Here is an 18,714-nt window from a genome sequence, read left to right on the forward strand (position 1 = left end):
TAAATATTATAAAAAGAGCTCACATCATAAACATTATAATATATATAATTATATATAATTATAAACATTATAAAAAGAGCGCCTTCATACACCCTTAGATTGGGAAATGCTTGACCAGACAGACTCTAGGGATTCCTTCTAACATTAAAATTTCAAAATGCTTGGGCACAACAAAAGTTAAGATAACAGTAGATTATTATGTTTAAAGTCTGAAGCTATAATTTTTTGCATCTTTTAATGTGGGGGAAAAATACATCTTGCTTTCTTGAAAACTATCTGTGAAAAAAAGGAAAGATTAATTTTGTTGCAAGATACCACAAATGGCTTACTTGTAAAAAGACTTGTGGAAAATCATTCAGGACTGATTCAAGTAATTCAAGGCCAAATGTTCGTGTCATTTCTGTCATACCTACTAGCCAGTAAGGGGCATCAGCATTAACCAACTGACAAAGGTCCTAGAAAATAAATCAAACAATAAATAAAAAATAAATAAAATATTTCACATGCTGGAATGCAATGTCCTTTTCAAAATTCATAGTTCATAAAAAATTCTTTGAAGTATCTCTTCTTATCAGTAGGTTTTATACCTTAGAAATTAAGTACTGATAATTCAAATTTTAATTAATTGTATAGTTGATTATGTAAGTAAACTTAATACACAGAGTAGAGACAAACACTTATTCTAACATTGTTTTAAAGACTCTTTAATCAAAATTAATAAAATTTTTAGTGCAGGTTAATCTTGTTTTATTCATGATAAGTAATGTAAAAATCAGGTATTTGTATATCATGTTATATCAGATAGAGCAGAATTTAAGTAAATACTTTAATTCTCCTATTAAAGGAAGTATTTTATATGACTAGTCATTCCTAATATAGCTAGTTCAGGATTTCACTCATTTTATTTCCTTAAAGTGAAACATAATATTTTATCATGCTAATTAGGTACAGACGCTCTTTAATGTTTTAGACAGATATCACATGCTTTCCAAAAGTTCTTCACCACTTAGTTTTTACAAAAGACCTAGGTTAGCACCTGTTTTCTTTAACCAGGAGAAAATCTGAAGATTTTCAATTTTCTTTAAAAAAGGAAAAAAAGACAAAAATGAAAACCATGTTCCGTGTTTGTTTTGCAGGCAGCCCATAAGAGAGGCGGCACGCACCCCCAGCACCAAGAGTGGTACCTTCAAGTTCTTTCTCTAGGAACCATACTCAGCGTCTCCGCATCAAGCTGCCACAGCTTTGAGCTGTGTGTGTGTGTGTGTGCTTTATCCTGATTTATTTTGTGCACTCGTTAGGTAATTCTGTCCTAAGGTAATTGCTTTTCCACTTAAGGGATTTTGAAGTTTCACAGAAATGTGCTACTGTCAGATACTGTGGAGGAAACCTGTACGACTTTTTTCTTTTAAAACCTATACTACTTTTTGACACTTTAAAATGACAATGAAAAAAAAACACTTAAAAATTAAATCAGATACAAGATTCCAAAATCAACAGTTCACACAAAAGTACACTCTATTATAAAAATCGCCCTTATCAAGTAACTACCTGGAAAAGCATATATGCATCTTTAGCGCAAGGTCTGAGGGCGCTGACAGATCTTCTGTTACTATTTCCTTGGACCAGTACTGGTTGGTCTGTAGTATCTGCAATCAAAATAAGAAGGGTTTTAGGATTTCATAGTGCTTTTAATAAATCATATGCACCATCTAAAAGGTATATTGAAAATAAGAATGTATTCACAGAATTATAAACTTTAAGTTCAGAACCATGCCTCCAAAATGGAAAGAAAAATTGGGAATTACATTTTGATACATTGTATCATAAAAAAAACCACTCTTCACTATCTCATATTCATTTTAATAAGATTATCTTTGTCCATACATATGATTTTCCTAGTACCCCTTTCTGTAGTCCTTTTATTTCATGGATTTGAAACCCATGTCATATTTGAATGTACCTTTAAATATCAAACATATAAATATTTACCACAGTTAATTCCTCTATAATCTCACCATCTTCAAGAGAATTAACTGCTTGATCTGCCATTAAGTACTATGTCAGTTACAGATATTGACCAGCCAAGAGTCACCTAGAATGGGGCTTCTCAATTTCTTTGAATCCTAACAAGATACTATTCCCTGTAAGTTATGGCAGCCTGTTTCAAATAAATCTTAACTAATGACTACTTGAAAAGGAAGAGGTTCTAAATATTTTCTACCTTATTAGAAAGTATTAAGTGTGATATTAGACACACAACCAAAACTATCAATTTAGAAATTAACTGAGATTATGGTATATAAGACATTCAAACTGGAGAACTGCTCTGTTTTAACCTCTACATCTAATTTCCTTTATATTTCAAACTGTTAGAATTCCACCTGCATTTCCCCTTGGAAAAGTGAGACAAAAGTTAGTGGGAATATTTTAATAAACAAATAGATGAAAAATGCCTGAAACAGAATGTGAAAAATTTGACCAATGGTTAAATTCAGATAAAGTGAAGTAATTATTACAGTAGGCAGAACTATCATTTACTAGTATTGCTATTTTTTTTTTTACCAATATTACCAAAATAACACCAAATGATATGAAAGACTGTATAATATCAAGAGTTTAGGGGTGAAAAAATCTAAAAAAAAAAAGTTTAATCTTTTGTTTCTTGACTGCATAAAACAGAGAGGCTGCTCTTGATTATAGCACCTCATGATCCTTTCAACTAATAATGCAGAAAGTTTTTACTTTTCATCTAATAAGGATAGTAAATTAAAAAAACTTAAAATTTATCAAATTATAAAAATTGTAACAGAAACAGAGTGTCTATAAACTCTGTGACAGGATATGTCTAAGTTTTTAGGAAATGTTTCAAATCATGAAGATGTTAAAAATTACAAATAAAAGGATTTGATGAAAATATGAAGAGTAGGCTTTACATTAATAAATATTCTTGATTAATACATATTAATAGGCAAAGACAAAAATTCACATGAGGGAAGCTCACTTTTGAGAATTTACTCCAAAGAAATAATTCAAATGGAAATACATATGTAGGGAGACACTCAGAACAACACTGAACCACAGACCATAAGCAGTTCGTGAAATTATAGACTAGCCACAAAATACAATGCAACCAATTAAGATTTCAACTACAAAGTTAGACTGTAACACAAAATAATCAAATGTAATGTTTGGCTAAAAATACTTACAATGCAACACTTTGTGTAAAATGTGCCATTACCATCTTCAATACAAAATTTTGAATATATTAAAACTAAATACAGAAAACAGGGTCCACTTCTTAGGGTGACAAAACTGTGAGAGATCTATCTTTTGGTTTGCCATTATCAATAATAAAGACGTTAAATATACTTCCTAAAGTACTCTAATTATTAGGCAGCCTAAGTTCATAGGGGAATGACTGACAATCATTAAATGAATAACCACGGACACTAGAGCCACCCACAGGCAAAAGGAAACAACTCCCATCACTTTACCCCTGTGCCGTTCATCTTCAGCCACCATCCTCTCAAAAACAACAGTCACGACCTGTCGCACCGTAGCAGCAGCTGTATTATTTGTAATGTTATCTTTTGTGAAGTGTAGCCGAAAACAAAGAACAATTGCCTAAAAAAACAAGTTTCATTTAGCATGAAATAAGTTGATGAATATGGTTATTATCTTTATCTGCTGTAACTGCAAATAATTTATGTTTTGCTGTTTCAATCACCTATGCTAAAAGTCCCACTCTTTTATACAATAAAGCTACAAAAACTTCATTATTTTTAAAAAATTCAAACTCAGTGAATACAAAGATACATAAGATTAGCAAAGGTAATGTGAAATGCACCTTTCACCCTAAATAATAAACTATTAATTGAGGCTATTTTTATATTACTCTCTGTACTTTCTGTTCTTTAGAAATATTACACAATTTTAAAAAAAATTTAAAGATGAAACAAATAATATAACAGTTGTTACATGTTTCAAGGAGAGTGGGAATGAGAAAGAGCTTTCATACATGCAGCCTTATCTAGTATTAATGCCAAAACGACACTTCTCCAGCTGCTTCAGGGACAGACTTAAGCTATCTGGCTTACATACATTTCACACGTGAAATTATTTTGAAAGGGGGAAACAGAGAGCTGTCAGGAACACCCAAGGTAATTGTGGACAACACTGATACCTGGAAACGAACGCCGTTTTCTTTTCTTCTTTCTCTATTCCTTTTCTTCTGCTACCTTTCTTTTTCCACATTGTATTCATAACCAAGCCTGTCAGCTATCGCCAAGGGAGTCTGTCTTATCACCCTAACCTGACATCACCTCTGATCTGTGGAAAGTAAGGCGCTGAGGGCTTTTAACATGCAACGTGCATTATCACAAGAGTTACAGGAAAGTTGCCTTTAGTTCAAACAGCACTAGGCTTTCCTCTTTCGGTCAGCTTATCCAAATACTGTCCCAAAGCACTTCATGAACTTGGACAAACAGGTTCCTACCTTAGAGAGTGCCTCATCATGAACTACTGTATTGGTTGTTAAAAGAACAAGAACTGTTTGAAGCAGCTTAAGTTCTTCAAGACTATTTTCCATTAGCTGCCAAAGCATGTTAATTATATTTCCAGCTGCAGTCTGTAAAACAAGTATTTTAATTATTGTCAACAAATAAAATATAGGTATTTTGGGTCCCTAAGCAAGAAAAAGTATGCAAATAAAATCTCACCTGGAGAGAATTTCTTGATCACATTAACAAAAACCCATGTTTCTAAATCTATAGATCCAAACACATGTCTCTCAACTAATTCAAGAACTGCAACCAATTAATTTTCTTCTCAAAAAAAAATGCTTTAAGATTTAAAATGTACCATTTGAATACAGGCAAACAGCAACATGCAGTTCCGAAATACCTTGCCAAAATCAAGGCTCATTTCTAAAATAATAGGGGTATATTTCATTTGGACACTTATGAATATAAACATATACAAATTATGAGTCTGTTACTATGTCTTACATATTATTTTCATTGACAAGGGGAAAACAAGTTAAAGAAAAAACACAACTTAACAACACATTTACGAACTCAATTAAATCTGATACTGTTTAGAATGTTATACCAAAGGCAAAATAATTTACCATTTCTATTAAAAAGTACCCTATGAAGTACAAAGTTAAGTAAACAAGCAGGATGCAGATTCATAATAATACAACGTTTTTCCTGTTTTACCATCATGAGGTTAGATATGAATACCCTTAATGAGCAACATTTCAGGCAATCTAAGAAATAGTCATGATTTTCTCTACCTTTAAAAAAGGAATTCATGAATTCATGATATTCTTCATCACTGATACTGAAAATTTGCTTGGTTCTCAAAATTATCTATATTAATGAACTATGGTAGCACTGGTGGTGAAGAATCCTCCTGCCAATGCAGGAGACGCAAGAGATGAGGGTTTGGGAATATCCCCTGGAGTAGAAAATGGCAACCTACTCAAGTATTCTTGCCTGGAAAACTCCGTGGGCAGAGAAGCCCGGTGGGCTCCAGTCCATGGGGCCATGAGGTGTCGGGTACGACTAGGCAACTGAGCACGTGTGACTTCTTAGACTGCAGATGATTTGACAAAATTCACCCCATCTACACTGAGTGTTTAATAAGGAGACAATTTGGTAACCTTTTAAAATGAAGGCATGTCCTTCAAGTACTGATCTATATTAAATACCAGGTATGTTTTATTCTCTCCTTGAGAAAACTCCTGATCTGATTTGTAGGTGCACAGTTCAGACAAAATCTTCACATTACCTCAGACACCACTTCATGGGACATGAGCCTCTGAATGGCAGCCAAACATAGTTGAGTGATCTTTGGTTCCTTGGTTCCACAACCCATTAGAAAAGGTTGAACAACCTCTGAGCTGTTCTCCTTCAATGCTTTATTTAGAACACATATAAAATAAAAATTTAAACATAATTCATAAATAAGAACATTTTTACATAATTACAACCAGTAATGACAATCTTAATAAAAACCACTTAATGTAAAATAAATATGAAAATAAAAATCAAGCAGTAAGAGTTAAAATACTGCAGACTCTGTATCTAAACTACCCTCCTTAGTACAGTTTCCCGTGCCTTTCTCCTGACACTGTCCTCTGGTTCTCCTCCGTCTTCTGTAAACTCTTTAAGGGCAACTTCTCAGAAGTTCTATCTTGCCTCAGAGTAAGACTATTTCTTCAATAGTGTAGAAGGGAAAATAGGAATAAAAGCTCATATTCTAGAGCAGGAAAGTAATTAAAAATAGTACATACATCAACCCTATCACATTTCTGAATGAACATTCAGAACTCCCTAGAATTTTATACATGCCTTTAATTCACTGGCTCTAATTTCTTCTTCAAGAAGTAAACCCATTAAAAACAATAACATTACAACTCTTATTACTGAAGTATTGCTTTAAATTAACTGGATGCACATGCTATAATTCCAAATCTTAAAATAACTCCTTCTACCAAGCCAATTATTTCAGAAGTTTTCAAACAGCAACAAAAATGTAAAAGATTAGAAAATGCACAAACTGAATTATACATAATTTACATTTACAAAATTAAGTTAAATCAGTACACACACACTTAGTGGATGGTTACACAAAGATGAAAAGACACATTTCACATTTGTCATCCTCAGGGAATTTGAATAAATAACATAAAATTCCAAGTCACGAGAACATTAAACTTATATGTTTGGTACTTGTTTTCAAATGTATTGCATCCATCAATTATTTTAATAGGTTAAAACCTGTGTAAAGTCACACAAAACTTGAGTTTTAACATGTTTTTCAAAAGAAATTGTGGGAAAGTCTCCCATAGTCACCTTTAAAAGTGTAAAGCTAGTGTTAACATTAATTTTATCACTTAAAGTCCCTTCTTTCTTCTCCCAAAGCTTCTTTATGGTATGGCAAATAAAAGACTACTATTCCCTACAGCATGCTCTGTAAAATCCCTCAGCATGCCAGCATAAATCCCAGCTGCTGCTGCTAAGTCGCTTCGGTCGTGTCCGACTCTGTGCGACCCCATAGACGGCAGCCCACCAGGCTCCCCCGTCCCTGAGATTCCCCAGGCAAGAACACTGGAGTGGGTTGCCATTTCCTTCTCCAGAGCATGAAAGTGAAAAGTGAAAGTGAAGTCGCTCAGTCGTGTCTGACTCTTCGTGACCCCATGGACTGCAGCCCACCAGGCTCCTCCGTCCATGGGATTTGCCAGGCAAGAGGACTGGAGTGGGGTGCCACTGCATCGCAGCTAAGAGATGGCAAATATGACTGGCAATGAACAGTGTTTCCAAAAAACAGCTCCCTTGCCTTATTTCCTTGCTTTCTTGTGCATCAAGGTTCTGCTTCAAAACCAGAGAAATAAAATTTCCATAACAATGTCACAAAACATTTATATGAGTGATTAAAAGATGACAATAAAGCTCAAAAATTACTATTCTGAAGCAGTAAATATCCTGCTATGTTCAATTCTGCCAAAATCACTGAAGTCTGATGCCCACCCCTAACTCTGCAGAATGTTCCAATTATTAAATCTTGTTCAGGCAAATGTAAGTTTTCAATACAATTAAGTTGCACTTAAAATTTTTACGACATTAACATGTGTTTGTCATTTGAGTATCATAATACCCACGCAGAGTTTATAGGGCATGATCTGAACCCAGTGACACAATAAGTAGGTGGCAAAACCAGAATCCAAAAATATGTCTTCTAATTCCTGGTTCACTACTCTTTCCACAACATTATGCTGCCACTCTTTTAAGGCAAACAGCATACGATGCAAATGGAAATTAAAGGAGTTAAAAGTGTCTAAAAGGAACCAATGAAACATTTCAAAGCTGTCTGCCTAAAGTCATCAGAAGAATGAAGGAAAGGGATTCTGTCTCCATAGAAGGAAACACAGTGTACTTCTACAGAGTCTCTGATGACAATTATTTTAAGACACATGTATATCACCAGAAAGAAAATCAGTGCCAATTACCTATGCTAATTAAACAATGATACAATACTTTCTAATCACTTACAATTTTTCCTCATAATTTCATCCTTTAGGCCAAGAAGGCCATTGTTATTTCTTATCTTTTTGGCAACAGTCCTTCTAACAGGTGTAAGGTGATACCCTCATTTGCCTTTGATTTGCATAGCACTAATAATTAATGATGTTGAGCATCTTTTCATGTACCTGTTGGCCACCTGTATGTATTCTTTGAAAAAAATGTCTATTTAGAACTTCTGTCCATTTTTTAATTGGATTGTTTGCAATGCCTCATTGCTTGAGAGCACTTCACCACTGTCTCTGAGATATTTGTCTAAGCTAATGACACCCATTCTGCATGCTTTGATGCTGGTGTTTTTTGATCTTACCATAAGATGTTAACAGGAAGTTTCTGCACAACAAAGGTAACATTTCAAATACCAATGAAACTTACATGACATCAACAACGCATGCAACTCAACTGATGTGATAGTATGAACAACTATGAACAAGTTCATAGGTGCACTGAAAAAGACAACTACAAAAGTATCTGGCCCACAGTGATTCTAAAATACTATTAGCTGTAAAATGCATGCTAATTTGGGGAATATTAACATGTGCAAGAACTGTCTTATCTTAGAATGAATAAAATAAGGTGAATTACACATTCAGTCACAGCTATTCAGATCTATCAAGCTGAGTTAAAATTAATGTAGTAATAAAAATAATTTTTAACTGTATTTTAATGTAACTCAAAGGTATCCATCCTTCCTACTTTTTTTTCTCCCAGTTTATGTGAGAATATAATGGTCAAAGGAAATTTCTGTGTTATCCAAAACAGATGATCAACAACAATCAAAAAAGAAAACCTACTGATCTGTTTTTTGAAGCATAATGTGAAAAACAGAAACATATCTACCAGATCTAGATCACAATGAAGATAAAGATCATTTTTTAAAAGTTGCTAATTATTTATCTTATTCTAAATGTCATAATGATCCTAAGAATCAGAAATTAATCCTACTCTTCTAACTGAGCAATTGCTACTTTCTCTTTATAAACAGTAATTTTAATTACATGCATCTTAAGGGTGTCTTCACATAAAAACCTTCCTATAGGTTTAGAGTTAAGCAATCACATTGAGGAAAAGGGTGTGCAAAAATATAAAACAACATGTATGTTACTTTAACCATTTTTTTTTAAATCCAGGGGGAAAAAAGAGGAAAAGGTCAATGCTTTTTAATCAAAACCTGTGGTGGGGGGTGGGGGTGGGGAGGGTGGAGAGAAGGGAAAAAAGAAAAAGTTTAGTTTCTACATAAGTCCCTTCAGAAGCACAATTCCTTTAATAGACTGAAACTCTGTGTTTGATTATTTTATTTCCAAATTGTGTAACTGTGAGATCAAATGATGTACTTTCACACACCTGAAAGAGATCCAGCAGGTCCCCATATCCTAGGGGTTTCCTTGCTCTGAGCAGTTTCACTGCAAAATTGCAGGTTTTATCCTGGAAAAAAAGAATTAAACTAGGGTACCCCACTATGAGTCACACTAACAGGGGTTAATAAAAGGTTTTTAAATTTTTAACAGTCATTAAATGACAAACTATAGCTCTTGTGAAAGAAATAAAATGTGATGGAGACATGACTGCTATCCTCAAAATCTTTAAAATCTAGTTATGGGAAAAACTGATACTTCAAACACTAAAAAAAGTTTAATGGTTCAAAATATCTGAAAATATTTTAAATGATTCAACATAAGGACAAATAAAATTATGAACAGTGTCATCGTAAAAGTACATTACAGGTAAAGGAAGGATTATTCAACAAATGATGTTGCTATAATCAGTAATTCAGCAAAAGAAAAAACACCTAGGTCCTCGTGTAACCCTCTATTATTAAGAAAAATATCAAACTGCAGAAAAACAAGAAGAAAGTAAAAGTGACTATCAACTACATGGAAGGAGAAGGACTACTTAAATACAGAGCAACAAATCAGAAAAGTTAGATTATAGAAAATAAAAAGCATCTAGATGAAAAATTACGGAGAAGGCAATGGCACCCCACTCCAGTACTCTTGCCTGGAAAATCCCATGAACGGAGGAGCCTGGCAGGCTTCAGTTCACGGGGTCGCTAAGAGTCAGACACAACTGAGCGACTTCACTTTCATGCATTGGAGAAGGAAATGGCAACCGACTCCAATGTTCTTGCCTGGAGAATCCCAGGGACGGGGGAGCCTGGTGGGCTCCTATGGGGTCACACAGAGTCGGACACGACTGAAGCGACTTAGCAGCAGCAGATAAAAAATTAAGAGGTAAATAATGCAGATAATATGATATAAACATGACAAGTTAATATTTTGCTATATAAATAGCTCAAACACTTGATAAAGAAAACACAAAAATTTTAAAAAAAACTAAAATGAAAAAGTAATTTATTAGAGAAAAATGTTCAACATTAAAAAGAAATGTCAATTAAAATGAGAAGTTACTTGCTTGTTCAAGGACTGAAAAGATTTTTTAAAATAATAATCTTACGAGGATGCTATAAAAATACATTCACATGTAGTTGGTAAAGGTATAAACTTATCTTTTTAGAAAGCAGTGATGAAAAATTTGAAGAACAGGTTCATATCCTTTAATAATTTCATTCCTAGAAATGTGATATAATTCTAAATACTGAAACATACCTAAATTACAATCACTTGCTGAAATATTTTGGAACAATTTCATAAATTAGAAAATATGTTATCAAAAAAAGTATGATGTAATAAAGGCAGGATAAAAATTAAAATTTGTGTTTTTAAAAAGGGGGGAAAAGAATAAAGAAAAACACATTATGTGGCAGAGAATGCTCTCTGATCCATTAGGTCAATTTGTTAGCAAGCAATGAAGTACAGCCTCCTGTATCTTCCATCCTGGGTTAGAGTAGCAATCTACCAACAGGCCCCTTCCATACTGATGATACACTGAAATATGCCTTTCACATGTTGTCAGAGTAATGTACAGAGTATAAGAATACGTATATGAAAGTGTCACCTCCCTAATTCAAACACTTTCTATCAAGTTGCTCAGGAAGTCACACAATGGCAGGAGTTGGACAGGTACCCAAACAGACCAAACTGTTTCATACCTCATGCATTTAAGTAACTTCCCTTACTTATTACTCCTACACCTTATTTGCCTGGCTAACTCCTTTTCGAGCATCAAGACTCAGCTTCATAGTCCCGGGTTGGATTAGGAATCTTCCTGATATTCTTGTAACAAGCCCATCTATACTTCCACCTGACATTTACCATATAAGCCTCAGAATTTTCTGTTTAGAATCTGTCTCTTCCATTACTCTGTTAACTGGCTGACATGATCTAAATATGACAAAATTCATGTACTCAATCATAACACGGAAAATTAAAGAGAGATCGAAAATATACTAGTGGCAACACTCAAAGAGTCTTACTTGCATTTTGGAGGAGCCTACATTTAAGGAGAGCTTACTATTTCCCATGTAATGTGCTATCTAGCAGCAATGTAAGGAAGAATAAGATATCGATCCTGACCTCAAGAAGTATGTCTTTGGGAAGGGAAAATTTCTGACAAAGAGCTCCAAAAAGTAAATGGAGGAGCAGGTAAGCTAAATAGAATGAATGGCACAAACATACTTTTCAAATATATTTCTTGCATTAACACACAGATTGCAGGTGAATTATATTACCCATCTTTATATCTCCACCAGTGATTCTTACATAATTATTTCTTTATTAAGAATATGTTATATGGGATACTCTATGGATGTTTGTAAAGTATCACAGGTATGTGGACTGATAAAAGAGAATATACTGAATAAAATCAGCAGATAAATAACACTTTAATATAAAAAAAAATTTCCAAAGTATATTTACTCATTGCTACTGAAATTAGAGAACGCTTAGCAATAAGACTATATAGATATGAAAAGAATGAGGGAAATTGTGAGGACAGAAGAACACAAATCATACATAATGATTACGTAAAAATTTTCTATATATATTGACAGTAGTTGAAAGCGGTGTTAGGTGGATGCAATTACAGTTTTGAGTCAGGGGTTAAATATACAATTTTAAAAGATTTCACAACTTCATTGATTTCCTTATTTCCAATATCTATTCAAATAGCAGATTCTCTGTTTATATAATTTCTGTGTAGCACAAATCTCAGTCAAGTTCAAGTATATTTGTTGTAAACTAGGATAATGAAAACAATTTATAATATTTGATAGTCAAGCGTAAGATGAAGGCATTTGGCCTTGTAAATGAAAAGCTTCATGCTGCTATCTCGCACTTGCAGTCTTAAAGGAAAAGGCAATGTTGAGATAATGATCTGTATGTGCATTGATGCTGACATTACCTGGCATAGCATTCCACTTATGTCAGCATTCATGAGAGCAGTGAAAACAAAGAAAAGTAAACATTAAAGGAGGGTGCTTAGAAGTGGGGGTGTAAAGCCAAGATTTATTCTACAATGTAAGTAACCTTCCCTTGGAAAATAAATCTAAGAAAACTCAAGTTGGTTAAAAATCTATGCTAAGTACTATTTCCTCTGACAAGGGACCCTAACTAAGGGTTCTGATTTTTATAGCAACCTTTCTTATTTTCTGAATATTTCCCATATCACTGGAGACTCTTCAGTTGTTTGATACCTTTAACATCTGTTACAGCACAAAAGTGGTAACCTACAGTCTTTAGAGAAGTAAACACTTCTCAGGAAATAAAAAAAAAGTTACCAAAAAAATTTTCTCAATATTAACTATACCCTGAGTTAAGTACTTGAGAAATGACATACTAATTTAAACTCTTCCCTTTTTCTTTGGAGCCCATGAGTTTTCAAGATGACAGTGGTCTAAAATCATAAATTTTTACTAATCAATCAACTGCTGTAAATACTTGGCTAAAACACTAGGAAAAAGTTTAAATGCTAATATACCTCCTCAAGTACATGGTTCTGGATACTATGGATATTAAAGCAGGAATTATTAATTGTATGTGCATAAGGATTTGTTCTAACCTGACTTTAATAAAGCTAACTGAATTAAAATGAAATTAACAGTCCACTTAAATATTAAACTCATACTGAGAAAAAAAATGTTTTAATTGTCCTTAGTATGAATTAGACATTTTATGTGGTACAGAACTCTGTAACAGACAGTGATCCTCTGAAGAAAACAGTCTCTTTAAACAAATCGTCCATCAACTACAGACTCAATGAAAATTTCTGTTACTGAAGAATAATTAAGGACTTACCATAATATCAGCAATGACAGAAACAAAAGTAAATATTTGCAATGACATGCTAATATAATTGGCCTATGACATCTCCAACTTAAAAACACCCGTGTCCACAGTTCATCTTGAAACAATTTCCTCATGGTCGCTAATCCGCCCAACACGCATCTCCGAACCCACGTGCCCATCCTCCATCCAGGCACACACCTCTGCCTGTGCCCGCCACTCACTCCGCGCCTTTGCTCAGTACCACTCGGAGCAGTACTCAGCGCTGTGAATAAGGTCATGAAACTCTGCTGTTTCGTCAGAATGTTCGAAACCAGAGGAGCTGTGAGAAACAGGTGCCACTTAGCAGGCTAACCCTAAGGTGGCAAAAATGAAATCCACTCTCATCTGTCACCCTAAAACTAGCCCCAAACATCTTCATTTCATTTTGGAACATTCTTTAAAATTCCACCCTTTAGGAATTTACTGGTATCCTTCTTTAAAAAATGTAAAGAGACTTCACTATTTGGACTTTGCGTAAACCAGTTTAACAGGGCTGCTTTTCTCCTGTGACTAGCTGAGAACAGCACGGGTGGGACTGGAAACCACGCGAAGGAGCAGCGAAGCAAGCCGCGGGGCAGCGCCAGCCCTCGGGGGAGAGCGCCTGGTGCGGAGACCGCCCTGGAGGCAGGCTGCGGCCGGAAGAACGGGCTCTCCACAGCCCGGAAGCGAATCTGATTCCACCACTTACCATGCGGCCGCAGGCCACTAAACCTCTCTGCATCTCAATGTGCTCTGCTAGCAAAAAAGAATATTTCCCCACAACGTTGTCCTATGCAAGATCAAGTGGCACAAACACCTCACATGTAACAGAGTCTCAAAAATGCCAGTTTCCTGCTTTTGTGTGTTCATTATTGAGGCAAGAACAGAAAGGCACGAAGAAGAGGAGGTGGACTGAGTATCCAAAGGGTGCCAGAGAGAAACTTTTTAAAATTCCTCCCCCTAAACTAGATCAATCAAAAGAACGTTAAATCTCTATAATGCCCTGCTTATATCAAAGATAAAACAGATCTGGGAAGATGGTCTGAGAACAAATCTTCCTTTCAATACAACAAATATTAACTGAATGCCTTTTATGGGTAAGGTGTATCTTAGGTGATTGACAAGAGGAGGAGGAGAATACAAAGATGAGTATGAAAAATCTTTGCCTGTAAGGAGTTTGTAGTTTTAAGCTTTCTGATTTCAGAGAATAGTATAGCATTCATCTCTGGGAAACCCAATTAGTTCATAAATTAGGGACTTTTACATGTTCTTTACCATTATAGATAGCATGTTGGAGCATAAGGAAGAGATGCTATAAAAAAAAAAAAAACTGATGGGTCTTAAGATTCTACTTTTACCATTAGTCAAACTTTCATTAATTGTTGAATTTTTAATGCAAAAAATTACCTGCCAAAATTTCGGTGTTTCGTGCAGCTATTGTTTTAACTTTTATTATTCCTGATTCAGCAGCCTGCAAGAATAAAAATAATTAGAACATAAAACTTACTTATTGACATGAATTATCTAGGGAAAAGAAATTATGTATGATAAAATCTCAAGCAGTCAGTCACTACTATTTTTTCATTTTACAAACTTCAGATACTAATATCTAGTAGTGAAACATACACTAAATGTAATAAAGTATGATTAACTTGATTATTCTCATGCAAACTCTGCATTGCAAAAGCATATTGCCTTTCTATGCCTTCAATTGCATCTGAACTACCCTAAATCCTCACATTTAAATCTTCAGGAAATAAAAAATAATAAATAAAATCAAAGACTAATGAAAAAAAAATAGGTTTCTCTTTCCCATTTCACACTTCTCCTTCAACCATAAAAAGAAATTGTAAAACACTGCAAACTCAAGTAAAACTGCTTTGAATTAGAAGAGAATAAATAACCAAGAGCCCTGTCATTCCTTTTAGATTGTGCCTTTTTAAAACGCTCAGTTTCCTAAGGTGTCTCACTCACTTCAGCGTAGGTAAGTTGAGCGGCAGGACCTGAAAGTCACAGGGCACTTTACAGCACGCCACAGGACTGTGTCATCCAACATGGTAGCCGCCGGCTACGTGTAACCAGGCTTCCCCAGCGGCCCCGTGGGAAGGAATCCACCTGCCAACGCAGGAGACCAGAGTTCGAGCCCAGGGTCAGAAGCAGCCCCTGGAGAAGGGAATGGGGACCCAGTCCAGTGTTCTTGCCTGGAAAAATCCATGGGACAGGGGAGCCTGGTGGGCTACAGTCCATGGGGTCGCAAAGAGTCAGACACGACTCAGCAATTAAACATGCACATATGACTACTAAGCACTTAATATGTGACTAGTCGAACTGAGTTGTGTTAAATATTATATACCATTAAAACTAAATGTTTCTTTTTACTTTTTAAATGCAATTTAAAATTAAACACATGGACTGCAAGCGTTGCCCACATTATACTTCTACTGGACACTGCTAACATACAATATTGATATGTAACTTCCATTATAGAAACTCAAGACATTTCTACTATTAAGAAACATGCCTATTTTATACTTAAACTGGTGACCATACCTCCAAAAATAATACACAAGTATTCATATATTGTATTCAAGATTTCCTATTAATTTGCTTGCCACTTGTTCATTTATTCTGTTATCTCTTAATGTTTACTAAGGGACAAGTAGTAGAAGGCACTAAAGTTTTTAAAATAATGATGGAAGAATGCAGTGTCCTCTAGATTATTAGGCTGAGGAGCAGTGGGTTGATGTATAAAATAAACAACACATTATAGGCTATACAATGTATACCTTTGTCATTTTGTGGAATTCCAAGCATGTGAAGCCCTTGTCTGTGAACAGAGAATGTCCAACTTCAGCGTTGAGCAGAGACAGCAGTGATGGTCTCAGGGCAATGAGTTTTTCAGTGGCTCTTAGCTGTTCAGCCCCCTCTCATTCCTGTACTTTCTGAGGTTGGCTTCATCCAGTCTTCTACCAATTCTACGAGCCCCTCAATGTTCTATCAGCAAACTTCATTTCTGCTTACATTAGCCCAAGTTAGTTTCCATTGCTCACAATTAAGAAGCCTAATGAATATCTAGGACTTTAAGAAACTTTAAGAAATGGAAATGTTCTGAATTAAATGCACATGGCTACTAGCAGAAAAATGTAGTCAAAATAAACTACTTCATAGAAAGATTATTGATTTTCTGATTATCTAGGGGCAGTGTATATTAGAACATCAGACACTTTAAAAAAATCATGATGCCCAGGTTGCAACCCATTCCAAAAATTACATCAGAATGGCTGCCAGTGGGAATCACGCATTGGCATTTTAAAAAATCTTCAGGTGATTCCAACACGTGGCAAAATTTAAGAGGCTATTGTCATAATATAAGCAAAAGATGATGGTGGATAGGCCTGTGGTGATAATGACTGAGATGGTAAGGAGTGGTCAGATTCTGGATATAGTATGAAGATGTATAAACCAAAACAAACCTACTACTATAAATGCAGTAACACTGAAATTACTATGTATACTTTGTTATATTCATACACCCCACTTTAAATGTCTTAAGTAATTTTCTTACTAAGTCAACTGAAATTAATCTATGGTCACTGAACTTTCTTCCACCAACATTTCAAATGTTCAAACTCTCTCCCTCCTTACCATGGCCCTCTGTACCGTGCCTGTGCTCAATTCAAAATTTCATTCTACTTCAATCAACAGATATCAAACTAAATCATCATAAATCCAATGTAATCTGTTCTAACTTTCTGAATTCTAGTCAGTTTCCAAAATCAGTCCTGTAGCATACTGGATGCTACATGTCAGTAAAGGATTTCCGACTTGCCAGACACTATTTTGATCTTCTCAAATAAATAAGAACTGACCCAAGTATGAATCATAAACAAGTATAAATAACTAAATTACAAGTACAACATATGTTTAACAAATATTTTTATACATCCACACAATAAGGAAAACAATGAGTGTTTTTTCTTTAGTTCCAAAATAACAAGTGTTTTAAAAGGTATATAAACTCAAGAAATCACCAAAAGGACTGTTTGTTAACTCAGATGTAACTGGACCTATCTCACAGCTCCTAATTTTTTTCATCCAACTTTCTATTGTGAAACTTTGAAACTGTACCACCACCCTATTCTCATTGGCACCCCGTGTTGCTGCAAAGTTTCATTACCGATGTTTATTGACAACACTTGTATATCATGGCTCCCTCACCTCAAGCAGTGCTACTTCATACCTCAGCCTGGCGGACATCTTCAAGAGTGCCCTGTATAAATGCAAGTATTCAGACTCAGATTTCCTTCTATTTATCAAAGATTGTCTGTGTGAAGAAGAATCTTTAACTTCTTGCTTTAAAAGTAACCCCTACCCTGATTAGACACTTGTAGATTAGATACTTACATATTCATAGGGGAACTACTCAACTGCAAATTTAGTTATTTTCCTGAATTGGCCCTCAGAAAAAAAAAAAAAAGTCCCAGTTCTGTAGACTTTAATAGGGATGATACAGGTTATGGTGGGTAGCCTAAAATCTCTATTCCCCAGGGGCAATCTATGAATTGGGTGACAAAGTCAAAAGTATTAAATATGCTGCAGCATTTAATATTTGTTCATCTTAAAAGTAATGTCTCTCAAGAAATACTTTTTTCTCTTTCACAAAATTCTTTGCTGACCCAAAGAGACACACCCACCAAGGACTCTGAATATAGAAGCCAACATTACAGTAAAGATAAGATAGAATGCTGAAATGCTGACTCCTCTTTCAAGACAACACCGAAGATCCTTGGCCTAACTTCTCAATAAACTCTTCCTGGGCAACCTCAAGCCTATGGTTTCAGTTACTTTCTAAATACTGAAGAATCCTAAATTATATTCCTGTTCCTTAACTGTCTCCTAAACTATAGGATTTATTACCCTATATTTTTAAAAGGCACCTTAAAGTCAAGATATTCAAAGATGTTATCACCTCACACGCACACCTCCAACTTCCACCCTAGCCTCAGAAAAGCCGGTTTCTTCTCCCTATAACCTCTGTTTTTGTGAACAGCAGCAGCAACCATGCAGTCACTGACCAGGTATCTGAGGTTTCTCCCTGACTCCACAAATATAATCAGTCACAAAGGCTACATAGTGAACACATGTTGTGCTTTTTTCCTTCTCAAATGTCATTTCTACACCTTAGTTCAAACTTCTTGTTATCCATCTAAAGTAGGAAATTTCCCCACTTCAAACTTTGTCCTCCATCCGTCCTCAGTTGTCTTACTCTTCAATGGCCCCCCGAACCCATATCTAGTGGTGTCTCTGAAAACTAAGTAGCATAAGGACATCTTTCAAAAGGAAAAAGAAATAAGTCTCATGGACCTACCCGTTGCTGACAAATTTAATTATGTATAAATATTAATAAATTATAAATAAACTCCCTA

At 35.0% G+C, this 18,714-nt stretch overlaps 1 protein-coding gene across 6 annotated transcripts in view; it reads right to left on the reverse strand.

Moving 5' to 3' along the window:
• MON2 (MON2 homolog, regulator of endosome-to-Golgi trafficking) overlaps window positions 1–18,714 on the reverse strand; it is a 109,717-nt gene that overhangs the window by 79,519 nt on the left and 11,484 nt on the right. For 3 of the 6 annotated variants that reach the window (XM_043888312.1, XM_043888303.1, XM_043888338.1), the window contains 6 exons: window positions 14,696–14,759; window positions 5,794–5,921; window positions 4,496–4,627; window positions 3,495–3,624; window positions 1,549–1,646; window positions 330–455 (listed from right to left, as the gene is read on the reverse strand). In XM_043888312.1, the coding sequence (XP_043744247.1) occupies window positions 330–455; window positions 1,549–1,646; window positions 3,495–3,624; window positions 4,496–4,627; window positions 5,794–5,921; window positions 14,696–14,759 (678 nt within the window). Of the gene's footprint in view, window positions 1–329; window positions 456–1,548; window positions 1,647–3,494; window positions 3,625–4,495; window positions 4,628–5,793; window positions 5,922–9,431; window positions 9,451–14,695; window positions 14,760–16,074; window positions 16,116–18,714 lie in introns of those variants that run through there. The other 3 variants (XM_043888319.1, XM_043888341.1, XM_043888329.1) reach the window with 3 other exon arrangements.

Source organism: Cervus elaphus, chromosome 3, assembly GCF_910594005.1.
Source record: "Cervus elaphus chromosome 3, mCerEla1.1, whole genome shotgun sequence".
Classification (NCBI taxonomy): Eukaryota; Metazoa; Chordata; class Mammalia; order Artiodactyla; family Cervidae; genus Cervus; species Cervus elaphus.